This window comes from Phyllobates terribilis, unplaced genomic scaffold, assembly GCF_046119375.1.
Source record: "Phyllobates terribilis strain yellow unplaced genomic scaffold, ASM4611937v1 Scaffold_5__5_contigs__length_657084704, whole genome shotgun sequence".
NCBI classification, from domain to species: Eukaryota; Metazoa; Chordata; class Amphibia; order Anura; family Dendrobatidae; genus Phyllobates; species Phyllobates terribilis.
In genome coordinates this window covers 517799995-517824601 of record NW_027362765.1, presented here as the reverse complement: position 1 = coordinate 517824601, position 24607 = coordinate 517799995, and the positions used below count along the sequence as shown (strand labels likewise).

Sequence of the window (24607 nt, the reverse complement as noted above, 5' to 3'; positions counted from 1 at the left end):
GGAAGGAAGAGGAGCGGAGAAGGCTCCAGGAACGAGGAATGAAGGGATCCCAGGGGTGTGGACGGGCGAGTCGCCACCGCACGCCCGAATCCACCTGCGTGGAGGGGTCAGGCCAAAGGGGGAGACCGGTCCCCGAACTAGTGGAGGCAGGAAACGACCCTCAGCTAGAAACCGGAGGCTCTGACATTTTATGTGGCGCAGCCCCTTGCTCCACCCGCTAGGAAGGCACCACATAGGGTCAGGGAAACTGGCGCCAAGTTTACCAAGAGGAGGCCCGAGGCAGCCGGACAGAAGTGTTGGTAAGAAAGGCCAGACAAAGGACACACAAAGGGGGTCCTGTGAAGCGCTCCAAAGTTATCTGGGAGTTGTCTGAGCCCCTCACCTGGTGAGCACAGTACGACGTGGGCAGCCGTTACCTGCAGACGTGGTCTGGATAATAAGAACTGTGAGTAAAGGCCCTGAACTGCATCACTGACTCCGTGTCGTTACTGCTGCTGCCCTGCACCATCACCCCCATCCTCCGCATACACTGCCCTGAGGCTATACTCCTCCCGTGGGGAGTTATGCTACGCTCTGCTGCACCCACACCACCAGCCTTAGCGGTCTGCCCTGTAGCGGCGGTTCACTCTGACCGCAATCCACGGGTGGCGTAGTCGGACATTTAAACATCAAAACCACATAAATAGTTCCGCCACTGGTTTGACCGCCCTGAGCCACGGAACCGGATCGCCGCCACGAAGACTACAACCACCAGCATCCACCAAAAAGGGTCCGGCTCCGGGTGTCCCAAGGCCCAGGGGGTGCGTCAGAACATTTTCATCACCTTTCACAATCACCAATGGGACAAGGCAGGGATGTCCTCTGTCCCCTCTCTTATACATCCTAGTGACGGAGCACCTGCTCTCATCAATTCGCCATAACCCCAATATTAGGTGGATTGAGGTGGGAGGCACCGAGTACAAGTGCTCTCTATTTGCTGATGATGTCCTAGTATATATCACTCAATCACATATATCCATCCCTGCTGTTATGGCTGAAATAGATCACTTTGTTACATGGTAAAATTTTAAAATCAATGCAGCGAAGTCTGAGGCCCTCGATGTCTCCCTCCCTAAATCCATATAGGATTCCATCCAGTCCAACTTTCCCTTTGCCTGGCCCTCACAGGGTATCAAATACTTAGGAATTCCTATTCATAGAGACCTCTCCCATCTATGTTATCTTAATTTTGGGCCCTTTATTGAACAATTCCATACAGACCACGGTTGGCAAGTTAGAACTGTAAGATTCACTACGTGAACCACTGGTGTTTTGTGGTAAAGCACATGTACACCGCGTTCCAAATTATTATGCAAAAAGTGTTTAGGAGTGATAAGGGAAGAATTTGTTTGTTTGTCAGTTAAACTCATTGATGGTGATGTGTGTCAGGGCTCTTTATATCACTGTAAGCAATTGCAGACACCTGTGCTAATTAGTTTGGCAGGTGTGTCCAATGAAAGGCAAGACTACTTAAGAAGGCTCTCTCACATTATTAAGCAGCCTACATTTTCTGCCAAAATGGGAAAGAAAAAGGATGTGTCGGCTGCTGAGAAGCAACAAATTGTGGAGTGTTTAGGTCAAGGCATGACTACAATCAACATTGTGCGATGATCAGGATGAAGTGTCTTGGCAATCAAGAAGTATGTAGCTGATTCACAGTACACACGTGTGCGTGCTGATAAGGGCAAATTGAGGACTCTTTCCTACAGGCAATTACGTCAGGTTGAAAGAGCAGCGGCAAAAAAGCCTTGTCATAGCAGCAGACAAGTTTTTGAAGCTGCTTGTGCCTCCAACGTCCCCCGAACAACAAGATGCAGGGTCCTTCAGAGGTTTGCAGCTGTGCATACGCCATCCTGTCGACCTCCTCTATCCACTTCACACAAGCAGAAACGGCTCCAGTGGGCCAAACATTACATGAAGACTGATTTCAAAACTGTTTTGTTCACGGATGAGTGCCGTGCAGCGCTCGATGGTCCAGATGAATGGAGTGGAGGATGGCTGGTTGATGGACACCCCACGCAAACACGGCTACAGCGCCAACAAGGAGGAGGTGGAGTAATGTTTTGGGCTGGAATCATGGGGAGAGAGATTGTCGGCCCCTTTAGGATCCCTGAAGGCGCTAAAGATGAACTCCATAATGTATGTGGATTTTCTCAAACAGCACTTCCTGCCATGGTTCAAGAAGAAGAACCGTGTATTTCACAGCAAGATCATTTTTCTGCATGATAATGCACCATCTCATGCTGCACATAAAACATCTGCATCTCTGGCTGATATGGGCATAAAAGGGGACAAACTTATGGTGTGACCCCCATGCTCCCCTGACCTCTACCCCATTCAGAACCTTTGGAGCATCATTAAAAGGAGTGTCTATGATGGCGGGAGGCAGTTCACATCTAAGCAACAGCTCTGGGAGGGTATTCTGTCCTCATGCAAAACAATTGAAGCAGAAACCATCCAAAACCTGACAAATTCAATGGACGAGAGAGTTCAGAAGCTCCTTTCGAACAAGGGGTCCTATGTGAAAATGTAACATCACCTAGAATAAAGTTTTGAGTTGAAAACTGTTTGATTTCAGTTTCTAACAACCTGCTAATGCTTATAATTTCAAAAATGACCATTTTTTTGGTCTTTATTAAAATGAAAAGGTTGATCGAAAAGTTTGGGGGATCTAAGAGTGTGGCAACCCAGTAGTCATGATTACTTCGAATTCTGACAATATGAGGGTCATGCTGCAGGTAGTGCAGCAAGAAGGCACTTATGTGTCTTGCGCATCTCGGAGCCCCAAAATTATTTTCCGGGCTAGATGCAGCTAAAAATTATTTTTAATTTTAAATCTGGTGAAGCTTATTATAGATGGCCTAATAGGATCAGTGCTGCACACTGCTACAAAGCCCAAATTATTTTCCAGTCAAGATACAGATAAACATGATTAGTAATTTGAAAGCTTAAAACGGTTGGTAGGGTGATTTTAACCAATCATCAAGCTTTTACTCTCCCCAGGATGACACAGGGGTAGAAAAGTCGTTTCGGATCCATGATTTGTCCATCTTTATGAACGTGAGTCTGTCTACATTATCAGTGGAGAGCCGCGTGCGCTTATCTGTCAGCACACCACCAGCAGCGCTGAACACACGTTCAGACAGAACGCTGGCTGCGGGGCATGACAAGATCTCCAAGGCGTAAGTGGCTAGCTCCGGCCATTTATCCAGATTGGAAGCCCAAAAAGAGCAAGGGTCCAGTGACACAGTCGTGGCTTCAATGTTTACTTGGAGATACTCCTGTACCATCGTCTCTAGGCGTTGACTATGTGTCAGACTTCTTGTCTCCTGTGGCCTTGCAAAGGATGGGCTAAAAAAGTGGTGAAATGATTCCGCAAAATTGATGTTACCAGCAGAAACTGTGGTTCTGTTACGGTTTGAGTGCTGAACACTTGACGGTCCCACGGTTGGCAAGTTGGAACTGTGAGATTCACTACGTGCACCACTGGTATTTTGTGGAAAAGCACATGTAAGATTCTGCAACAGTCTCTGCTGATACTCCTGCATGCGTGCATCCCTTTCTATGGCAGGAATAATTTCTGCAAATTTACTTTTGTACCGGGGATCTAACAGTGTGGCAACCCAGTAGTCAGGATTATTTCTAATTCTCACAATTCGAGGGTCATGTTGCAGGTAGTGCAGCAAGAAGGCACTCATGTGTGTTGCGCATCCAGGAGCACCAAGTCCCTGTTGTGTTGGTGGCGAGGTAACAATCATGCTTCCTTCCTCTGTCCTCTCCCCCCAACCTCGCACAACAGAAATGTGATCAAGGTCTCCCTCATCTGATGAGTCTTCCATCAGTTCGTCCTCCACTTCTTCCTGGGCTCCTGCACCTTCCTCACTAGTTTGGCTGCTACCATGCGCCCTGGTAAAATCATCTCCCCCACCCTCACATGCCTGCCGCCCTGGTGCTGCCGACCGTCTGGACCTTGCAGATGTTAGCCCTTCCGCATACAACTCCTCCTCCTCTACTTCCTCCACCTCCTCTTGTGCCACCACCTGACTCCGAATTCTGTTTAACATGTGCTCCAGCATGTAAATCACCGGAATAGTCATGCTGATAATGGCATCGTCAGCACTAAACATCTTCGTCGCCATTTCAAAACTGTGCAGAAGGGTGCATAGGTCCCTGATCTGAGACCACTCCTCCAGCGTGATTTGCCCCACCTCTGAATCTCGTTGGCCCAGGCTATACGTCAGAACGTATTGCACCAGGGCTTGTCGGTGCTGCCACAGTCGCTGCAACATGTGCAGAGTTGAATTCCACCGGGTAGGCACATCGCATTTTAGCCGGTGAAGTGGCAGGCCCAACGACTTCTGTAGAGATGTAAGTCGCTGAGCTGCGGGATGCGAACGGCGGAAGTGAGCACACAGCGACCGTGCCCTCTGCAGAAGGCCATCTAGTCTGGGATAGTGGGCTAAAAATTGCTGGACAACCAGGTTCAACACGTGAGCCATACAAGGCACGTGTGTGACATTGCCCCGGCGAAGGGCCGCACCCAGGTTTGCAGCATTGTCGCACACGGCCTTCCCTGGTTTCAGGTCCAGTGGAGACAACCATTCATGAAATTGGTTCTCCAGAGCTGACCACAACTCCTCAGCTGTGTGACTCACATTTCCCAGACATTTCAATGTAAAAACCGCCTGATGACGTTGAGCCCTACTGCCAGCATAGTAAGGAGGTGTGCAGGATCCCTTCTGCGCAGTTAGAAAGCTTGTGGCATGACCAGACAGGCTTTGGGTGCAGGTGGAAGACCGAGAGGAGGTTGAGGAGGCAGAAGCAGTGGAGGAACTTTGACATAAAGAGGATTGACGCACAACTCGTGGGGACGGCAAGACTTGGACAGCAGCCCCTTGTCCTGCTGTCACCATAGTTACCCAGTGCCCAGTCAGCGACATGTAACGCCCCTGTCCATGCCTACTCGTCCAAGTGTCTGTGGTGAAATGCACCCTGTCACACACAGAGTTTCTCAAAGAAGCGGTGATGTTGTGTGCGACATGCTGGTGGAGCGCAGGCACACCTTTCTTTGAGAAGTAGTGCCGACTGGGCATCTGGTACTGGGGCACTGCGACGGACATAAGGTCTCGAAAATCCTCTGTGTCCACCAGGCGGAAAGGCAGCATTTCTGTAGCCAAGAGCTTGCAGATGGTGAAATTCAACCTCTTAGCTTTCTCATGGCTAGGAGGAAATGGTCTTTTACTTGTCCACATCTGAGGGACCGAGGGCTGGCTATTGTGCTTAGACGGGGTTGATAAGGGTGTCCCCGGCAAACTGCCGGTCTGTGAGGAAGATGCAGGCGGACATGTTAGGTTGCCTTGATCCAAAGGTGGTGCTATCGATGTCGGACAGCGCTCAAGACCAGCTGGTGTTACCACCTCCAAAGAAAATGATGACCTGCCAATCACGCTGGCTGTTGCGGGTAAAGAGGTGGCAGGTCTGCGCCCCAAAACAGGTGTGACTGCTGTCCCCCCAGTCACAGAGGATGAAGAGGCCGCGGATGCACAAGATATGGCAGACGGTGGTTGGCCCGGCCGGCTAGACCGCATTGTAGCACACTGAGCTTCCCACTGCAACTTATGCTTCATGTCCATGTGCCGGTTCATGCATGAAGTACTCAAACTATGTATTTTTTGGCCTCTACTTAGCTTTTGCTGACAAATGTTACAGATAACACGAGTTGGGTCATCTTTATCGATCTGAAAAAATGCCCAGGCTATGCAAGGCTTAGCACCCATGCGACCTGAAGAGCCACCACGACTTGTGGTGAGAGGCAGAGTTGTGTTTGAGGATGCAGTTGTTGACGTGCTTCCAGTACTACGTCTCTGTCCAGGAAGGCGCAACCTGACCTCGTCGTCACTAGCATCTTCCTCCACCTCCTCTGCTGACCTCATCTCTTGGCTGACTGTGGGTTGACAGTAAGTGGGATCTCCGACCTCATCATCATCACCCTGTGCGTTATCACACCCGTCGTCCTCAGAGCCAACCTGTTCCTGCCCTGACAAAAAACTAAAGTTGTCGCTCCAATCAGGTATTTGAGTCTTATCATCGTCTTCCTCATTGTCTCCACCAACAGGAGTTACAGTTTGGGAATGAGGGTCTACATTATGGTCAGAACCTTCTGCGTCTGGTCCTGGATCCGACTCATAAAGATTCTGGGCATCAGTGCAGATCATTTCCTCGTCTGGATTCACAGAAGCGCTGGAGTCGACCTCTGATTCCCAGGCTATAGTATGAGTAAACAGCTCTGCAGACTCAACCATCTGTTCTACCTCATACTCAGACGGGCAGCTGGAGATTTGGGAGCTGTGAGGAAGCAAGTGCGATTTGGGTGACACCTTTGAGGACTGGAGTATTTGTGATGTTGAAGTTGATGTGGAGGAGAGCCCACTTAAAGGAGCACTTGATATCCGTTGAAGCACCTGCTGTTTTTGTGCCTCATCTGGAATTTGTAGCGATTGGCGTGGCCGTAAGAAAGGGATCTTATCACATTGTCCGCTAAAAGAAGTAGACATTTTAGTTTGGCTGGAAGATGGTCTTTCTTCTGCACCTACCCCACGGACACAACCTTTTTTCCCCTTCCCAACACGCCTATTCCCCTTTCCACCAGCAGCAGGCCTTTTTCCACTCATTTTGGTGGTTAACTAATTCACAACTCTGGAGTTGTTTGCACAAAAAAACAATGGATGGTAACCGAGCAGAGCTGAGTGGCCAAACTGTGGTATTAGGCCAAAACTATTGGCTGGGTTAGATGCAGAAAAAAATTATTTTTAATTTGCAACCTGATGGAGGTCAGTATAGATGGACTAATAGACCAAGTCCCACACACCGCTAGAAGCCCAAATATTTTTTCAGAGCTAGATGCAGAAAATTTTTTTATTCAATTTGCAACCTGATGGAGGTCAGTATAGATGGACTAATAGACCAAGTCCCACACACTGCTAGAAGCCCAAATATTTTTTCAGAGCTAGATGCAGAAAAAAATTATTTTTAATTTGCAACCTGATGGAGGTCAGTATAGATGGACTAATAGACCAAGTCCCACACACCGCTAGAAGCCCAAATATTTTTTCAGAGCTAGATGCAGAAAAAAATTATTTTTAATTTGCAACCTGATGGAGGTCAGTATAGATGGACTAATAGACCAAGTCCCACACACCGCTAGAAGCCCAAATATTTTTTCAGAGCTAGATGCAGAAAAAAATTATATTCAATTTGCAACCTGATGGAGGTCAGTATAGAAGGACTAATAGAACAAGTCCCACACACTGCTAGAAGCCCAAATATTTTTTCAGAGCTAAATGAAGAAAAAAATTATTTTTAATTTGCAACCTGATGGAGGTCAGTATAGATGGACTAATAGACCAAGTCCCACACACTGCTAGAAGCCCAAATATTTTTTCAGAGCTAGATGCAGAAAAAAATTATTTTTAATTTGCAACCTGATGGAGGTCAGTATAGATGGACTAATAGACCAAGTCCCACACACTGCTAGAAGCCCAAATATTTTTTCAGAGCTAGATGCAGAAAAAAATTATTTTTAATTTGCAACCTGATGGAGGTCAGTATAGATGGACTAATAGACCAAGTCCCACACACCGCTAGAAGCCCAAATATTTTTTCAGAGCTAGATGCAGAAAAAAATTATATTCAATTTGCAACCTGCTGGACGTCAGTATAGAAGGACTAATAGAACAAGTCCCACACACTGCTAGAAGCCCAAATATTTTTTCAGAGCTAAATGAAGAAAAAAATTATTTTTAATTTGCAACCTGATGGAGGTCAGTATAGATGGACTAATAGACCAAGTCCCACACACTGCTAGAAGCCCAAATATTTTTTCAGAGCTAGATGCAGAAAAAAATTATTTTTAATTTGCAACCTGATGGAGGTCAGTATAGATGGACTAATAGACCAAGTCCCACACACTGCTAGAAGCCCAAATATTTTTTCAGAGCTAGATGCAGAAAAAAATTATTTTTAATTTGCAACCTGATGGAGGTCAGTATAGATGGACTAATAGACCAAGTCCCACACACCGCTAGAAGCCCAAATATTTTTTCAGAGCTAGATGCAGAAAAAAATCATATTCAATTTGCAACCTGCTGGAGGTCAGTATAGAAGGACTAATAGAACAAGTCCCACACACTGCTAGAAGCCCAAATATTTTTTCAGAGCTAAATGAAGAAAAAAATTATTTTTAATTTGCAACCTGATGGAGGTCAGTATAGATGGACTAATAGACCAAGTCCCACACACTGCTAGAAGCCCAAATATTTTTTCAGAGCTAGATGCAGAAAAAAATTATATTCAGTTTGCAACCTGATGGAGGTCAGTATAGATGGACTAATAGAATGATGCTATGCCCAAAAGATTTTACTTCACTAGGTGCAGTAAAAAAATTGGTATTCTATACACAGGTGGTATATCTTGCAACACAGATAGGCTACTCCACTGACTAACACACTCTGCAATAGGCCAAAAAGGATTAGCTTTGCTAGATTCAGCCAAATGCTGTGAAAAAAACTTGCACAGCACTGGCACAGACCTGCCTGGCAAAAACTGATAGGAACTGATGTAACCTAGTCCTGAAAAGGACTCCAATTACAATTAGTCTTTACTCCCACAATCTATCTATTTAAGAGCACAGACCTGCCTGATAAAAGTCGTAGGAAATGCTGTAACCTAGTCCTTAAAAGGACTGCAATCACAACTATTCCCTACTCCCAAGCTATCTGTATATTTGTGCGAAAATTGGCTTGAAATTAACAAGGTATAGCGCACACAGCAACAGCGGTGCCGTCTAACACGCAGCTGCAGCAGTGAGAAAATGGTGGCGACGGGGAAAATGGCTTGGTCTTATAGGGCAAGGACATGTGACATACACTGCCAATCACACATGCCCTTGCTTGTGTGAAAAAAAGCACTTCGCTCCGTGTGTGCGCTGCTGATAGGCTGACAGATTGCACCTCCCCACTGCAAATGCGGGAAAGAGAAAAAAAAATGGAGATCTTCATTGTTCCTGCAGAGATCCATCCCCTGCCCCTCCCCCCGCCCCGCTGTACACTCAAACTGCGTATTAACATTAATTTTCATCATTACTGAGAAAAAATCCAGTTATGATTTTGGTGCACGAACAGTTATCGAACATAACCTCGAACAGCCGAATTTTTCTCAAATTGTTCGTGTTCGCCGACCGGCTCGAACACCGCCCAAAACAGCTCGAATTTGAGATTGGCGAACAGTTCGAGTAGAACAACGCTCATCTCTATTCTTCAGCTTAAAAAATCATTGTGCCAGGAAACACCTTCACTCCTTTCACTTCTTATATCGGTTTAATTAAAAAGTGTTTTTCCAGGCTAAACCTAAATTTCTGAAGTACCTCCATCTCAATACAGATAGCCGAATCCTGACAGTGTACAATATGCACTCTGTCAGGATTCAGCTCTGTTGCCTGCTTGAAAGATTATCATACTGGAGGTCAACTAACAAACTTTTCCTGCTTCTCAAAATGTTCCATTGAGAAAAGCGGATGGAAAGCTTGTTGGCACATGAGTGTACATATGCAATTCTCATACCTGTGGTCACATAAAAACTACTCGAGCTGGCAACAAAGTGGAATCCTGACAGTGCATATTGCACACGGTCAGGATTAAGCTATCAGCAGTGAGATGGAGGCATTGCAGTAATTGAGGATTAGCCCGAAAACCCCCCTTACTAAATAAGTTTACCTACCAGTGGTTTGGCCCAATTTGATCTCCTCTGCAGTCCTGTCAATTAAAACATATAAAGACCAAACAACGCAGGTGATTGCAATGATGTGGAATGTAACCGAGCACATGATTTTCCTCCGTTCACTTGAGGTCATCTGCAGCTTTTCCCACTAGAATGAATGTTAAAGTAATAAATCATAATTTTACATCAAATCCAAGCCAACAAATTTATCTACATGAGAAGCAGAAGCACTCTCTTTACTTGTATTAGTCCTATTAAAGAGGACAGGTCACCAAGTGAAAAGTGGAAAGTTTTTGCTCTTATTTTATTCTCGTGTTTTAGAATACTAACCTTTTTTTTTTTTTTTAATCAACCATATTATTCGAGAAGTATGGACCTTTTTAACTAATGCTATTTTTTATGGTCTTTACCAAGGGGTTGTTGCTCCCTGGGGAATATTGCAGAGAAGCCTAAAGACATGCCCCCGAGGATCCTGTGAGCAATGCCCTATTGATAAGCACTGTAAAAATTAGCAATAAATAAGATGGATTTCAGAAACACAAAAAAACTTAATACTCAGGGGAATGGTGGGAGTAAAATAAGAGCAAAAACTGGCCACTTTGGACCTTGGGGCAGGTCCTCTTTAATTAGCCAGTGTCTATCATATAATTCACATATAATTCTCTTGTCTGTATGGCTATATGAATGCATTATACAGAATTGCTGACACATGTATAGATATTACAGTCTTGGAGAAAAATCCTACTGTAGGACATCTGCAGAACTTTGTGCTCTAAATTGTCCACTCAGCTGAAATTTGCTTCACTTACTTTTCTTAAAGGCTTTAATTTGGTTTCCATAATGAACTCAAACTTGCAAAGTTCACAGCAGCGAGTATCGGAGCTCTTGATCCATTGCTGGAGGCAAGCCTGGTGCACGAAATGAAGGCTTCCTGTACAGTGACAGGGTGTTATCAGAGGACTCTCATCATCACCTTCACAGTGACATATCCTAAATTGAAGACAAGATCCATAGTCGTAATTTTATTAGGAAACAATGTTACGGTTTTACATTTTGTGTGTATTTTGGTGAAATTCCCCAAGCTTCTTTATATGGATATTCAACTTTCCATTTGGTAACAACTAGAATTGTTTTGTTCTATTGGAAAGTATATTATATCTATCTATCTATGTAGATATATATCTCTCAACTTTTGCCTTACACAATACCACAACTTTTGCCTTATACAATATGTCCGATTGGCGGAGGAAGCCAGATCCCACTTTTCTGAAATCAATGGTGGCCTACCTAATACTTGGCTGCCAATATTTTAGCCCCCCAAAACAGTATTTGATTAAAAAAAAAAGTTAATTATGCAAATTGCTTCTTCAGAGAGGAAGAGGACTAGAACTCTAGCGCCATCTAATGGAATTAGCAATCCTAAAAGTCAATATCGACCCTTTAACGAGCCTAATCACATGACTTGGGATAAAAGCCAAACCAGAATCTCAATTTGCAGACACTGTTTTGGGGTGCTGTCCCTCATCAGTGCAAAGTGTGAGATCTGGATTGATTGGTTGAGAGGAGTCTGAGCAGGATCTAAGCAGTAAAGTTTCTCCTTGTTGAGAGTCACATGCCAAGCCTGACATGCCAATGCGATGAGACTTTTAAGCCTTGCAATGCTCCTTTGGGAAATTAAATATGCAAATTGCCTCTTTAGAGAAGAAGAGCACTAGAACTCTAGTGCCACCTAATGGAAGTAGCAATCCTAAAAGTCAATATCGACCCTTTAACGAGCCTTGCCACATGACTTAGGATAGGAGCATTGCAAGGCTTAAAAGTCTCCTCACATTAGCTTGTCACTCTCCACAAGAAGAAACATTACTCCTTGAATCCCAAAAACAAATGTCAGAAACTTTTCTTTTTTTTATTCTCTTTTTTTTAAATAAAAATTATTGTAAAAGGCAATTTAGTTGTGTATATTATTTAGGCAGTGTATTTTGTATATTTGTTTTTGATTGTTCTTGGTAAAATTTGCAGTAAAAAAACCCATATCTAATAATCCTTTAATCTGGCATTAACGGGACTATACAGATTCCATATTATATATTATTACCAACTGGCCCAAAAGTAGAAGAAAAAAAAACATTTACTATAAAATTATCAGCAAATGCAACTCAATATGCAATCATTTTATCAGCCAGTGAATGTTTTTAACATTTTTTTCCCGTTAAAGGAGTACATTCGTTTTTCACTTAATTCAATTAAGATTACTAACCATTTGTACCAGAATTTAGGCACACTGAATGCCAGATTAAATGAATATTGTTGAAATAATGAGTATGCTATACCTACATTAGCGTGTACTTGTCACCTACACTCACATTAATAGACATCCTGAGACATGAAGAGAAGTTCATGAGAATGAAGAAAGCCACTTTAATGCAAACTAGTGAAATGTTTGAGGCAGGCGATGGCTACTCAATTGTCAAACTAGTTTACAGTCCTATAAATTCAGTCTTAAAATGATCTCTTGCCAATCTGTAGGCAACAAATACACTTCGATCAGGGGTGGAGAAGAGATGATAAACTTCAGGAGCCAGCCAGTCTAGGATCTACAAAGACCTGGTGAGGGCCTAAGTGACATGTATACATTATAACCAATGGGAAATTAATACTGTAAAGGCCCCATACACATCAGAAAGCTGGGGGCCAAACACATGAACATTCGGTTCCCATACACATTAGACTGTCAGACGATCCTGCCGATACCTGCGGGTTTGTCTGATTTTAGTCTAATGCGTATGGAGGGCTAAGGTTATGTTCCCATGAGGAGTTTTTGACGCTGCGTATTTTAGGTGCGCAAAAAATGCAGGGTCTTATTAAGAAACGCAGGGTCAATAAAGTATTGTCAAAGTCAAAATACCAGGAATTATCAAAAACAATGCAGCTTGGTTAAAAACATGATGAACCAAAAAGAGACCAAAAAACAGCTATGAATACGTGAAAAAAATGCATGTAAAAAAAAACTAACCCACTAGGTGCAGAAAATCTGCAACATCAAATAGTCATCGTGGGAATGTAGCCTAAAGATCCCAGTAGTACCATTAGTAATAATTCCAGTGAATTGTCAAAAAACGGTCAGCCTGACTGTGCAAGACTTGTGATGGTGATCTGGCTCCTGAATATTCTCCAACCCTGACTTCTATCCGCCACTACAAGAGTACCAAAGTAATGGTGCACTATAGCGAAATCTACACAAATACTCAGGGCACAAGCTATCTAGATAAACTAAGATAAACTGAACTCGGAAGACATAAATCGGAATATCGGCTCCATTTCCTTATCATTTTTTTGTTATTGGTAATGCTGGCATGAGCATTGGATAGCAAATTAAAATAGGAATAAAGAGAGATTTAATTAAGATACCTAGGTTATACAGCAGAACTCATGCCATTGGTCCTAGGCCCAGAAAATATTCCGGGTATTATCCAATATGCCAACATTACAGAGCGATATTCAGATCAATTCTGCATCCACAACTAAAACTATAGCTAAAGAGATGTAATTCCACTTAAGTTTATATTGGAAGATTGACAGCCATGAAATCTAGGAACTATGTAATTGTGATGGGAATGTCTTCAGGCAAAGTGGTAATTTTATTCCCTTTGTATCACTTTTCCTAGAGGATACCTCATAATAATGAATAAATGAGAATATATGATACATAAATAAAATGTCACAAGATTTTCCTCAACTGCATTTGATAAAAACAAAACATATGACCATGTAATGGAAACATCCCCTTTTTCATCATGTTCCTGTTTGCTATATTTGTCAGAACTTTCAACTTGTCAAATCTCGACTACTAATTTTGAGATCCTAAAACGCCACCAGGTGGTAGGCAGTGATTTACACACTATAGCTGTCAATGATTCAATGCAAATTTGTGGGACTACATCTCGGAGAAGAACGTGGAGGGTGGTTCTTTTGTAAACCAACCTGCATACATCCCCAGATGCAGACACAGGGGAAGCGGGGGGAATTTTTTTGGAAGGGGAAGGACATTCAAGGTCGCTATCTTCCACTGAACATAGGGGAGCCCTTAGTTCCTTCCGATCTTCCTTGACCGCAAAGTTGTCCTCAAAAACATCATCATCCCCAATGTCATCAGAGCAAAAATCAGTGCTTCCCAAAAGCATACTGGAAGAGGTGCCTGCGTGAAGACTTCTAGAGTAGCCATCAAGCTCTTGGAACCTGTTCAGGCTATGGACACTTGAGCTTGGTGAAAAGGAAAATATATAATGGAGCAAGGTTTTGCTTTTTGAGGAATCACTGTCACCCTTATCATCGATAACAGGTATACATACAGATCCAAGGCTAGTGTCCAGATATGGGATCTTCAGTAGGTCGGATGAGATAGACTGACCTCGAACACCATTACAGTTATTCATAGATAGAGGATTAATAAATTTTGCTTTATTTTCTGGAAACTGAAATTTGTTCTTCGCAAAATTATGTTCTTCAGCTGAAGGCAGTTTCCCTTCCGAGCTAGTTCTTTCCACAAAATCACAGTTCCCAGGTGGCTCCTCTGTTTTTTGGTCCACATCATTGAGTGACTTTGAAAATGGGAGGGTGGACTTCGCCTTATGGGACTTCCCGATGCTGGCATAGGTTTTCGTATTCGCATTTTCCAGAGAGAAGCCATCTTTACAAATAATGGTCACGGTGGCCCCTGATGTCCTAGAACTCTGGCATGTGGGATTTTTCAACACAACAGCAGACTGCAATGGACTTTGATGACAACATTCAGAAAATACAGCACTGGAACTGCATGCAGAACAGTGAAAAAAGCATAGAAAGTAAAAAAAGAATGACAAGAGAAGACATTCATTGTGATAAACATGAAATAACACAGACAACACGGGGTGGAACAAGGCAGGACATACAGAACACATACACAGACAATATCTGATCAAAGTCTATGGGTTAAATAAACTTGATATGCTTTTTTTTTCTATACAAATAATATATAAATGACCAGTCAATACCTGCAAATATCTTGGCTGGAAGGTGTCACTGATGTCCGTGGAAAGCTATTTGGGGCAGTAACTGAAGTCGGGCTTCCAGCCTGAAAAATAGGAAACACTTATTTTAACACAAACTTTTGGATGATAAATGAAAATGAAGAATCAATTAGAAAGACAAAAACAAACAACTATCTATGCTGAAGAGTAAGCGTTTATTCAGAAGTCCAATTTTCTCATGTACAACTATGCTTTCCCCCCCCCCCCCCCCCCGACAGTGGACCTCTGCATAAGAAAAGCGCAGTCTGTTGAAAAAACGCTACACTGACCCAATGGAGTCTGAAACCTGATGGAGCTTAAACCTCCATCAGTTAAATGGAGTCCAAAGGATGCATTTCATTTATATGCCAGGAGGTTTTGCCAGGGTATATGCCAAATGTATGGGCTCAGATGGTCTACAATGAATCTTAACCAAATATAATTTACTATATAGTCCCCATCATATAATCCAATTTCAGACCAGATGACTGTTTAAAGAACACTGTAGATGGGAACAATAGAGGGTTGACCACAAAATAATTTTCAGACCATTATTGGCTTTCTGAGGATATTCACAAAGTATTTCAAGCTAAAGGGAACCATTATTATAGTCATGAATGCTGCGGTGTTTCAGAAAAAAAGCATACAGTAAAATACTTATGTCGCCGAGAACAAAAGGATTGTCAATCTGAAATGGGACATGGTGGATTCTTATCTCCCCAGACATCATCTGTTGGTGGAAACTCGAGAGCTGCAATAACGGAGTCAGACTCCAATTCATGCTGCCTGTGGTTTGGGCAGAATAAATCAGCCGATTGGTTCTCTCTGACAAATTTTGAGCAGATTGGACTTCTGAGAAATATCTTCCAAATCACATAGCCCTCGGTCTATCCTTTATCACTATTCTGCAGTTAACAGGTTAATATAGTCTACTTACAAAGTTAAGTTACATTTTCATTTGAAGTCCATGAATTTTAAAAAGAGCTGGAAATCTAAACAACCATTACTTACCTATTCAACAATCTGCCACTCCAGTGGGCCCCAAGTCTTGCAGTGATGACATCATGTCCATCTTTGATGGAACTGCTACTACCAATTAGAGATGTTTGCCATACATGAAAACATCACCGCTGCGATCCATGATTGGCTGCAGTGGTCACGTGATTGGTGGAAGCAATGTCAACGCCACCAAAACTGTAGCACTAAAATGAATAGGCATTTCCTAGTTTAATTACTTTAACAATCCCTTTAAGCATTTACACACGGAAATGCAGGAGAGCACTTGGCATCGGAATGAGGGGTAAGTGGTGGCGGCTGTGATGGAATGACTTTGCCTAGCTTTTATCTACAAGTCCCTAGTTACAAAGTATGGCAGTCTGTGGGCAAGGAACTATGTGGGCAAAGCATGGCCCTCCGGACTGAGTCCGCATTCCCTCATTTATTATCAGCCAGTGGAAATGCTCCCTCACCATCACCCCCCAAAATGCACGGTTTCAATTCATTTTAGAAGACAAACAGATGAAGGGAAAGAAGTGAGTCACAAGTGTATGGTAATGTGTTGTCATGGCAATGTGCGGCTTTAGTGAGGGCGGGGGCACGCAGCATTTTTTTCTTCTTTTTGTGATGACTCTGAACTGATTATTTTCTCTGGCATTCACAGATATTGAATGATATTGAATGTACTAATTTTCCAAAATGTCAGATTTCTCCTCTGCAGATCAAGCTGCTCTTTTGTGAATTCATAGAACACAGTGTCCAAAAACATTTATAAAAGGTTCATTTTGATCAGTCTGATTGCACCGAAAAATAAACCTTTTAGCAACTTAAATAGCTGTCACTGTGTCTGGTGGTTGTATGGATCAAGCTGGTCTGGTGCTCGCTGGAGCCCGGCCTCATTGTTCTCAATACACATTCCGAAAAGCTGTGAACGAATAATGGAGGCTGACGGAGATCAAGTCCTTGGGAGGTTATTGAGGCCGGTGATGGATTTTAAGTACAAATCTTTAATCCGGCTCTGGCAAAGTTCACTCAACATGGTTGGTAGTAAATATATTATATATATATACATACATACATACATACTGAATTTTATTTATTCAGTTCTTCAATACAAAAAGTGAAACTCGTATATTATATAGAGTCATTACAAACAGAGTGATCTATTTCAAGTGTTTATTTCTGTTAATGTCGATGATTATGGCTTACAGCCAATGAAAACACAAAAGTCATTATCTCAGTAAATTAGAATACTTTATAACAACAGCTTGAAAAATGTTTTTAAAATCCGAAATGTTGGCCTACTGAATTGTATGTTCAGTAAATGCACTCAATACTTGGTCGGGGCTCCTTTTGCATCAATTACTGCATTAATGCGGCGTGGCATGGAGGCGATCAGCCTGTGGCACTGCTGAGGTGTTATGGAAGCCCAGGTTGCTTTGATAGGAGCCTTCAGCTCATCTGCATTGTTGGGTCTGGTGTCTCTCATCTTCCTCTTGACAATACCCCATAGATTCTCTATGGGGTTAAGGTCAGGCGACCTTGATTTCCAAATGAAATGCAAAATACTTTCATCTGAGAACACCACCTTGGACCACTGAGCTACAGTCCAGGTCTTTTTCTCCTTGGCCCAGGTAAGACGCTTCTGGCGTTGTCTATTGGTCATGAGTGGCTTGACACAAGGAATGCGACACTTGTAGCCCATGTCCTGGATACATCTGTGTGTGGTTGCTCTTGAAGCAATGACTCCAGCAGCCGTCCACTCCTTGTGAATCTCCCCCAAATTTTTCAATGGCCTTTTCTTAACAATCCTTTCAAGGCTGCGGTTATCCCGGTTGCTTGTGCACCTTTTTCTACCACATTTTTTCTTTCCAGTCAACATTCCATGAATATGCTTGGATACAGGACTCTCAAGCCTCTGAGCCTACTAAAACAGACTAAGGGACCCTTTTAAACACTTAGGAAGCCTTTGCAGGTGTTTTTTGTTCATTATTCTAATTTACTGAGATAGACATTTGTGTATATAATATTATATATATATATATATATTATATATATATATATATATATATTATATATATATATATATTATATATATATATATGTATATATATATATATATATATATATATTGTGAGCCCCAATGGGGACAGTGATGTTGATGTCTGTAAAGTGCTGTGGAATTAATGGCGCTTTACAAGTGAGTAAAAAAAATATATATACACATGCTGTAGTAAATACACTAGTGCGACAGTATTTAAACATTTGCAATAGTAAATACACATACGCGGTAGTACAGTGACATGTAAAAGTTTGGGCACCCCTAAGTTAAAGATGAAATAATCTCTAAAAGGCCTAAAGTTGAAGATGACACATTTCCTTTGCATTTTAGGATTTTTTTTTATTTAAAAAAAAAAAAAAAAGTACAAAAAAGGTAAATCTGAGGTAGTAAATACACACGCTCTATAGTAAATATACTACCAAAAATGTAGCACAAGTAGTAAGGAATGGATTTGCTTTGTTGGCATTTCATCCACCATTTGGTCATCCCTCTTAATTATTGAACTCAGGTGTTACAGCCTCATCCATTGCAAACAGAAGCGCAAATTCAAGTGTTGAATCACATTGCACAATCATGGATCAATCTGGGTTTGGCAGGTGCCCCGATAATGCTACCTACAGAAATGCATTGTGTCTGCAATAAAATTAGGTGAAAAACCGATACAGGACTTTTTTCCAGGGTTTAAGTGCCAATTAAGGGAAAAAATAATACTACAGCATACACAGATTTTACATAATTCTCTTCTTACAACTTTGTTGCAAGTGTTTGGGAAAGACCCATAAGTTTCTGCATGACTGCAATGCACAAAGCAAGGTCCAGGAAGACATTTGAGGGAGCACCGACCACAAACTTTCTATGGCATTCACCATTATTGAATAATATTGAATTTAGATTGCAAGACAAATCTTGACAGCAAACATTAATGCCTGATCTCATACATGTTTTTTAGGTTGAATACGGAAGTTATAAATTCCCACAGAGACACCGCAAAATTTTATAGAAGTCTTTTAGTTAAGAGTTAGTGAGAGCCATAAAAGAGGCCCACACTTTAGAATTGGGATGCTCAGCAAGCTCATCTAGGTGTGAGGGACAGGTGTCCACATACACTTGATCAAATAGTGTATATATTAAACTAAATAGTAATGTGTCAGAGACAGGAAATCGCTAGAGGGCTAACCTTAGTTAGAGCACACTTTCTTCCATAGGTATGAAAGTCAACCTATTTCTCTAACCTTCATTATTATGCTACAGAGAATCCTGCCCCTTCTACTCAACTCTTCATGATCTATATAATTAAAAGGTATAAACCAATCATATTTTATTATTTAACGGCCTTCAGCTTGATCTCAAGCGACTTGATGGATGAACACTCTATAGGAAGATAGATCTTCTGCAAGCCTAGATAGGTCCACCAGGGACTTCTCCACCATTATCTTGATTGTATCAAGCCATTAGGTTGCTGGTCCAAAGTAGGCAAGTTGTAGCTTGGTGATCCTTGCTTTGAGTGACTTGTCTGGATTGATTTGTTCTTTTTCCCAACCATGGTATTGATAGAATCCTTCTCCAGCACCACATTTTGAAGGCATTGTTTTTTTCATCTGTCTTGTTTCTTTATCATCCATGTTCCGCATCCATATGTTACTACAGAGAAGACAATCCGTTTCTTCGTCGCCAGTGAAATGTTCCTCGATTTAAAGACCTTGTTCAGTGACTTCATTGATTATTTGCCCATAGCTATTCTAATATTGACTTCCGGTGTCATCGCTGCATCTTTAGTGGTCATTAATCTGAATAGGTTAAAGTCCTTTACCAGTTCCAGTTAGTCGCCATCCATCTCAAATGTGTCTGGGTCATACCTGGTAGTAGTCAATATCTTTGTCTTCTTTGCATTGAGTAGAAGTCCCATGTTCGAACTTTCCATCTTTACACTCCATAATAAGTACTTCATTCCATCTACACTTGTTGCTATAAATGTTGTATCGTCTGTGTATTTAAGACCGTCGATGGTTTGTCCAGCAATTTTGATTCCTTCTTTTATGACAAGTCCAGCCTTCCTAACCAATCACATAGGAACTTAAAATAAAGGTGACCCCATAGTGGAATGCACAACCGCTCTACAATCACATAGTTATGATCGCAGATCAGTCCTATGGCCTATTATAGGATCATCATACATTACAGGGTTTGTGCTCTCTGTACCAACAGCTTCACTGCCTGCCCGTAAGTAGGGTAGAATACTAGATTTTTTATTCACGATCTCTTTAAAAGGCTATATCCACCCCAAGGAACTATTTTAAGTATACTAGGTCAATTACAATACACATATGCCCTAACGGACTTAACCAAAATGTTAGGAAAATATTTGCTTGGAATTATTTATGAATTATGCATCTATGGTTGTAGGTCACACAAGTACAGACATATTAACAGTAATATCGGCTACAGAAACAGGACTATGTCAACATAATATTAAGTTCATAGATGGCACCTTAAAGGGAACCTGTCATGCTGAAAATGGTATCTGATCAGCAGGCAGGATGTTCTAAAGCTGATCAGATTGGCATTCATTTTTGTGGGAACAGTTTCAATAAAATTTGTTGTTTTATATTCATTGAACTCCTTGGTGTTTGTATGTATGAGTCCAGTGGGTGGTGCTACTCCGTGATTGACAGTCTTTCCTGTATGACTGTGCATGCAGAGATAACTGTCAATCATTAGTAGCATCAGCCACTGGACTTCTATCCAAGCACCAGGGATTTCACTGAATAAAATACAAGTTATTCTGAATCTTTTTCAACAAACCTATATAGACCGTGCTGTCCACAGATCAGACTGCATGTACAATGTGACAGGTTCCTTTTAAAGTTCTTTCTCATGTTCCGACTTCAGGACTGCAACGTGCTCCAGCCTCATGACTTCCTGCGTGCTAAGGAGCAGCGCACTCCTGATGATTGACAGATTGGACCAGCTGCATGGTTGATTCGCTGGACTGAACTTTTGCACTCTCTGATGTTGCAAGCACAAAAACACTTTGCCTCTAAACTAGTATCAGAGGAGCGCAGAGGCAGTGAAAATGACCGGATCGCTGGATCTAATCAATTTTACATCGGCACTTGCAAGCTTTATAGCAAGGAGCTTGCAAGCATTGCACCCCTTTCCTAGGAGATGGACTACAATGGTGGCCGGTAAACTTGGCAACTAGCTGTAAACAATCAAACTAAAAAAAATATTAAAAATAGGTAAATTATAAAGTTGCTTATTTTAGAAGTACTTTGTAATGTTATCCATGTAAGAAACAGAGATAGCCCCTATAAAAATAAGCATTAATTATGTAAATCCCAAAGCCACTTTCAATGGTCTCCCCTGGTTTCCAACAGTCCTGCAGTGATAACATCACCTTTCATCGCTTACAGGACCATATTCACTGGCCTCAATGGTTACACTGCTGTCCACAAAAGTGTCATGCTGAAGTCAGTGACTGGCTGCAGCGGTCACATGCTTGATAAACATGGCATCACTGCAGGAACTACAGCGACCTCCAGAGTGACAAAATTACATCCTCCCAACAGCTGTAAGGGCTACAATACTCAGCATTTTACATATCCACAGATTATTAGGTGGCCTTATTTGCCATTTGTTACAATAGTTGAAATAAGTATTAAAACCGTAAGGAAAACCTCGTTCACTCTCCAAATATAATAACCTATTTTTGTTGCAGACTTTATGTTTATAGATTTCTTGTTTCCAAAACGATGCAGTTTTATTGTTAATCCCAAACATTTCCGATCTGTCTGTTTAGTTGGGTTTCATGGTCTGTTACTACCGTATTATCATCTCAGGAGCTGCTCTAACAAAATGGTTCTCTCATATTTAAGGATAAGAGCTGTGGAGTTGGTGTTTTTTATTATAGAGATCCCGGCTGTAAACACGGCAAGGAAATGTTGAAAGCTCCTGCTGGCAGGCCTTGTTCTGGAATACATTTGTTCAGCATGACAACCGATTCTTACATTTGCAGCTGAACAGTCTCGATTTCAAGATGTAATTTTTTTGCTTTACATTTGCATTCAGCGCAATGAATTTTAGATTTTTATTTAACACAAGTGCATGAAATTCTATTGTTTTTCGTCATATTTGATCTGATCTGTTATTACGACAAATGCACATATTAGACATAAAGGGGGATCTCATGGGACTCCCTCCTCCTCCTCACCCACATCCACCCTCTCTCTCTCCCCCCCCCCCCAAAAAAAAAAATAAAATCCAGTTTCATTGGAACTCAGGTTATTACATATTCACAGCCACAAAACGGAGATGAAAGCGAGTTATGGAAACCTACAAGTGAAACATTCATAGTGCAGTTTTTAGCGGTAAAAACAGCCATAGCCAAGTTGAACGTAATCATCACAAAATGACTGCCCACCTTTGCGTTGCAGGCTACATTTCTGCCGATTCATTTATATATTTAAAGTTAAGTGAAAAAAATGTTGGTTGCCTTGAGGCTCCACTAGAGGGAGCATAGCTCAACTAGAGATATATTGTATCTGCATGCAGGAAGCTTCTATTGCAAAGGGTTAATTTAATAGTTTAAAAAGTGAGTACAAGAGTTTACAAGTCATTCCCTGTCCACAGGATAGGAGATAACTTTCTGATTGTTGAAGGTCTGACCGCTGTGGCCCCAAACCATTCTGAAGTGTCCCAGCTGAATGTACTGGAGGTCCATCAGGTGCACTACCTCTCCATTTACTCTTAATGGGACTGTGGGGACACTCGACCGATCTTTGGTGCTCCTATTAGAATTAATGGAGAGGTAGTGTGCATGATTGTCAAGATTGGTAGAGGCCACAGCGATCGAACCCTCAGTACTTGGAATGTTACCCCTAAACCTTTGGATAGGAGATAACTTTCAATTTGAGAACACCCCTTTAGTAGGATTCTTCCACTTTATTATTTTTTGTATCAGCTTTTGAGAAGACAGAAGACACCAGGCACTGTTAGGTACCAGGGCACATTCCTAAATGATTACTTTGGGACATGTACACTGGATAAACATTTTTTTTTTCATTGATTTTTTTTTATCTTAGCTTTCTGCCCAGGGATGTCAGAGGGCCAAGTATGGGGGAATAAAGTTAGTGGCTGGACAAAGAGGAGTGGATTGTAAATAAACTATCGCACCCCTGGTATAGGTTGGTGCACGGTTAAGGTGCCAAGCAGAGTATCAATATATAACAAAAACCCGGCACTCAAATAATTTTCTTGATTTTAATAAGGTAAATGATAGTACAGAGTACAAACAAACAATACAAACTTTTCGGTCACTTAGGACCTTCATCAGTGTAATAAAAGAACAGAACAAAAAATAACAGTCATTATAAGGTCACAAAAGTCATGAAAACACATTAGATATCTTACAAGCATGGCGGTTGTAGGATGCTTGGAATGGGAAAAGGGAAAGGGAGAAGGGAAAACGAGGTTGATGTCCAGTAAAGGGGTATGAAGATAAGACACAGGTAGGAAGAAAATACCTTTTATTGTTATTGTCTTTTATGTAGAGGCTTCTTTTCATATCTATCTTGTACATTTTGAATTGTCTTATACATCTTTTGATATATTGCACATCTCGTGCTATCTTCTAGGTTTTGATTTTCTCTTGTAGTCATTTTTTTTCCTTTATCTTTCCAGTAAACTGCATTATTTAATTTTGCCATTGTGTGTGTTGATCCATTTATCTTGCATCTACAAATCCATTATAAAACAAAGCTCCGCCTAGTGGCAGTTGCAGGTACTTAATATTCCAACGTGGCTTCGGAAATGAAAAAATGGCTGATAGCCCAAGGATTTAAAGGGAGTGTGTCAACAGAAAACGATCTATTTATTAAATCAGGTGTTTTATGCTATGTTGCTACATTTATTTTTTTTAATGTATCCGGGTTTTTTATTTTCTTATATCACTGTCCGTATGTAAAGAAAAAAATAATAAAATAGAAAAGCGAATATAACATAAAAACCTGATGTAGGTCATTTTCTGATTACACATTGCCTTTAAAGGTGCAGCAGTATAATTTTGTATTTTCAACCAGATTTATCCAACCTTTGATGGGAACCTGTCACGTCTGATAAGGGTATGTGCACACGATCAGTGATCACTGCGGATTGGACGCAGCGCAAGTGTGCTGAGTGCAATCCACGGTGACCAGATGTTACAGCATAGTGGATGGGATTTATACAAATCCCATGCCCACTGTGTGTCTCCGTACACCCGCGGAAATTGACATGCGGCGCGTCTTTCCAGACCACAGCGTGTCAATTTCTCCTGCGGGTCTGCATGTGGGCTTTCCCCATAGACCTAATCTCTATGAGGAAAGCCCGCTTGTGAGAAAAAAAAAAAACGGCCACCGCTCATTTGGATAATGAGCGGAAGCCGGAGGCGTCTCGTCCGCAGGCTCGGGGCCGCAGTCGGCTCCGGATCGTGTGGACGTAGCCTAATATGCTAACCTGCGGATATAGGAATAATCTGCAGGTTAATAGCATTATGAAGGTGCCCGGCCACAGTAAAGTGCAGCATCCGGGACAAAATGAACTTTGTTCTCCCAGGAGCCGCTGGCTTTCAGTTATGTAGGTGTGCCGGAGCAATTACTGTCACCATTCACAGTACTGAGTGTATCGGTACAGAGCCGGCTGTCAGTCAGTGCCA

The 24607-nt window shown here is 41.9% G+C and overlaps 1 protein-coding gene across 5 annotated transcripts in view; it reads right to left on the bottom strand.

The window, feature by feature from the left end:
- Positions 1-24607, bottom strand: part of MARCHF8 (membrane associated ring-CH-type finger 8) — a 236779-nt gene that overhangs the window by 9463 nt on the left and 202709 nt on the right. For 4 of the 5 annotated variants that reach the window (XM_073685690.1, XM_073685692.1, XM_073685691.1 and 1 more), the window contains 4 exons: positions 14844-14923; positions 13795-14622; positions 10623-10803; positions 9814-9961 (listed from right to left, as the gene is read on the bottom strand). In XM_073685690.1, coding sequence (XP_073541791.1) covers positions 9814-9961; positions 10623-10803; positions 13795-14622; positions 14844-14923 — 1237 coding nt within the window. The remainder of the gene's footprint in view (positions 1-9813; positions 9962-10622; positions 10804-13794; positions 14623-14843; positions 14924-24607) is intronic. The other variant, XM_073685694.1, reaches the window with a different exon arrangement.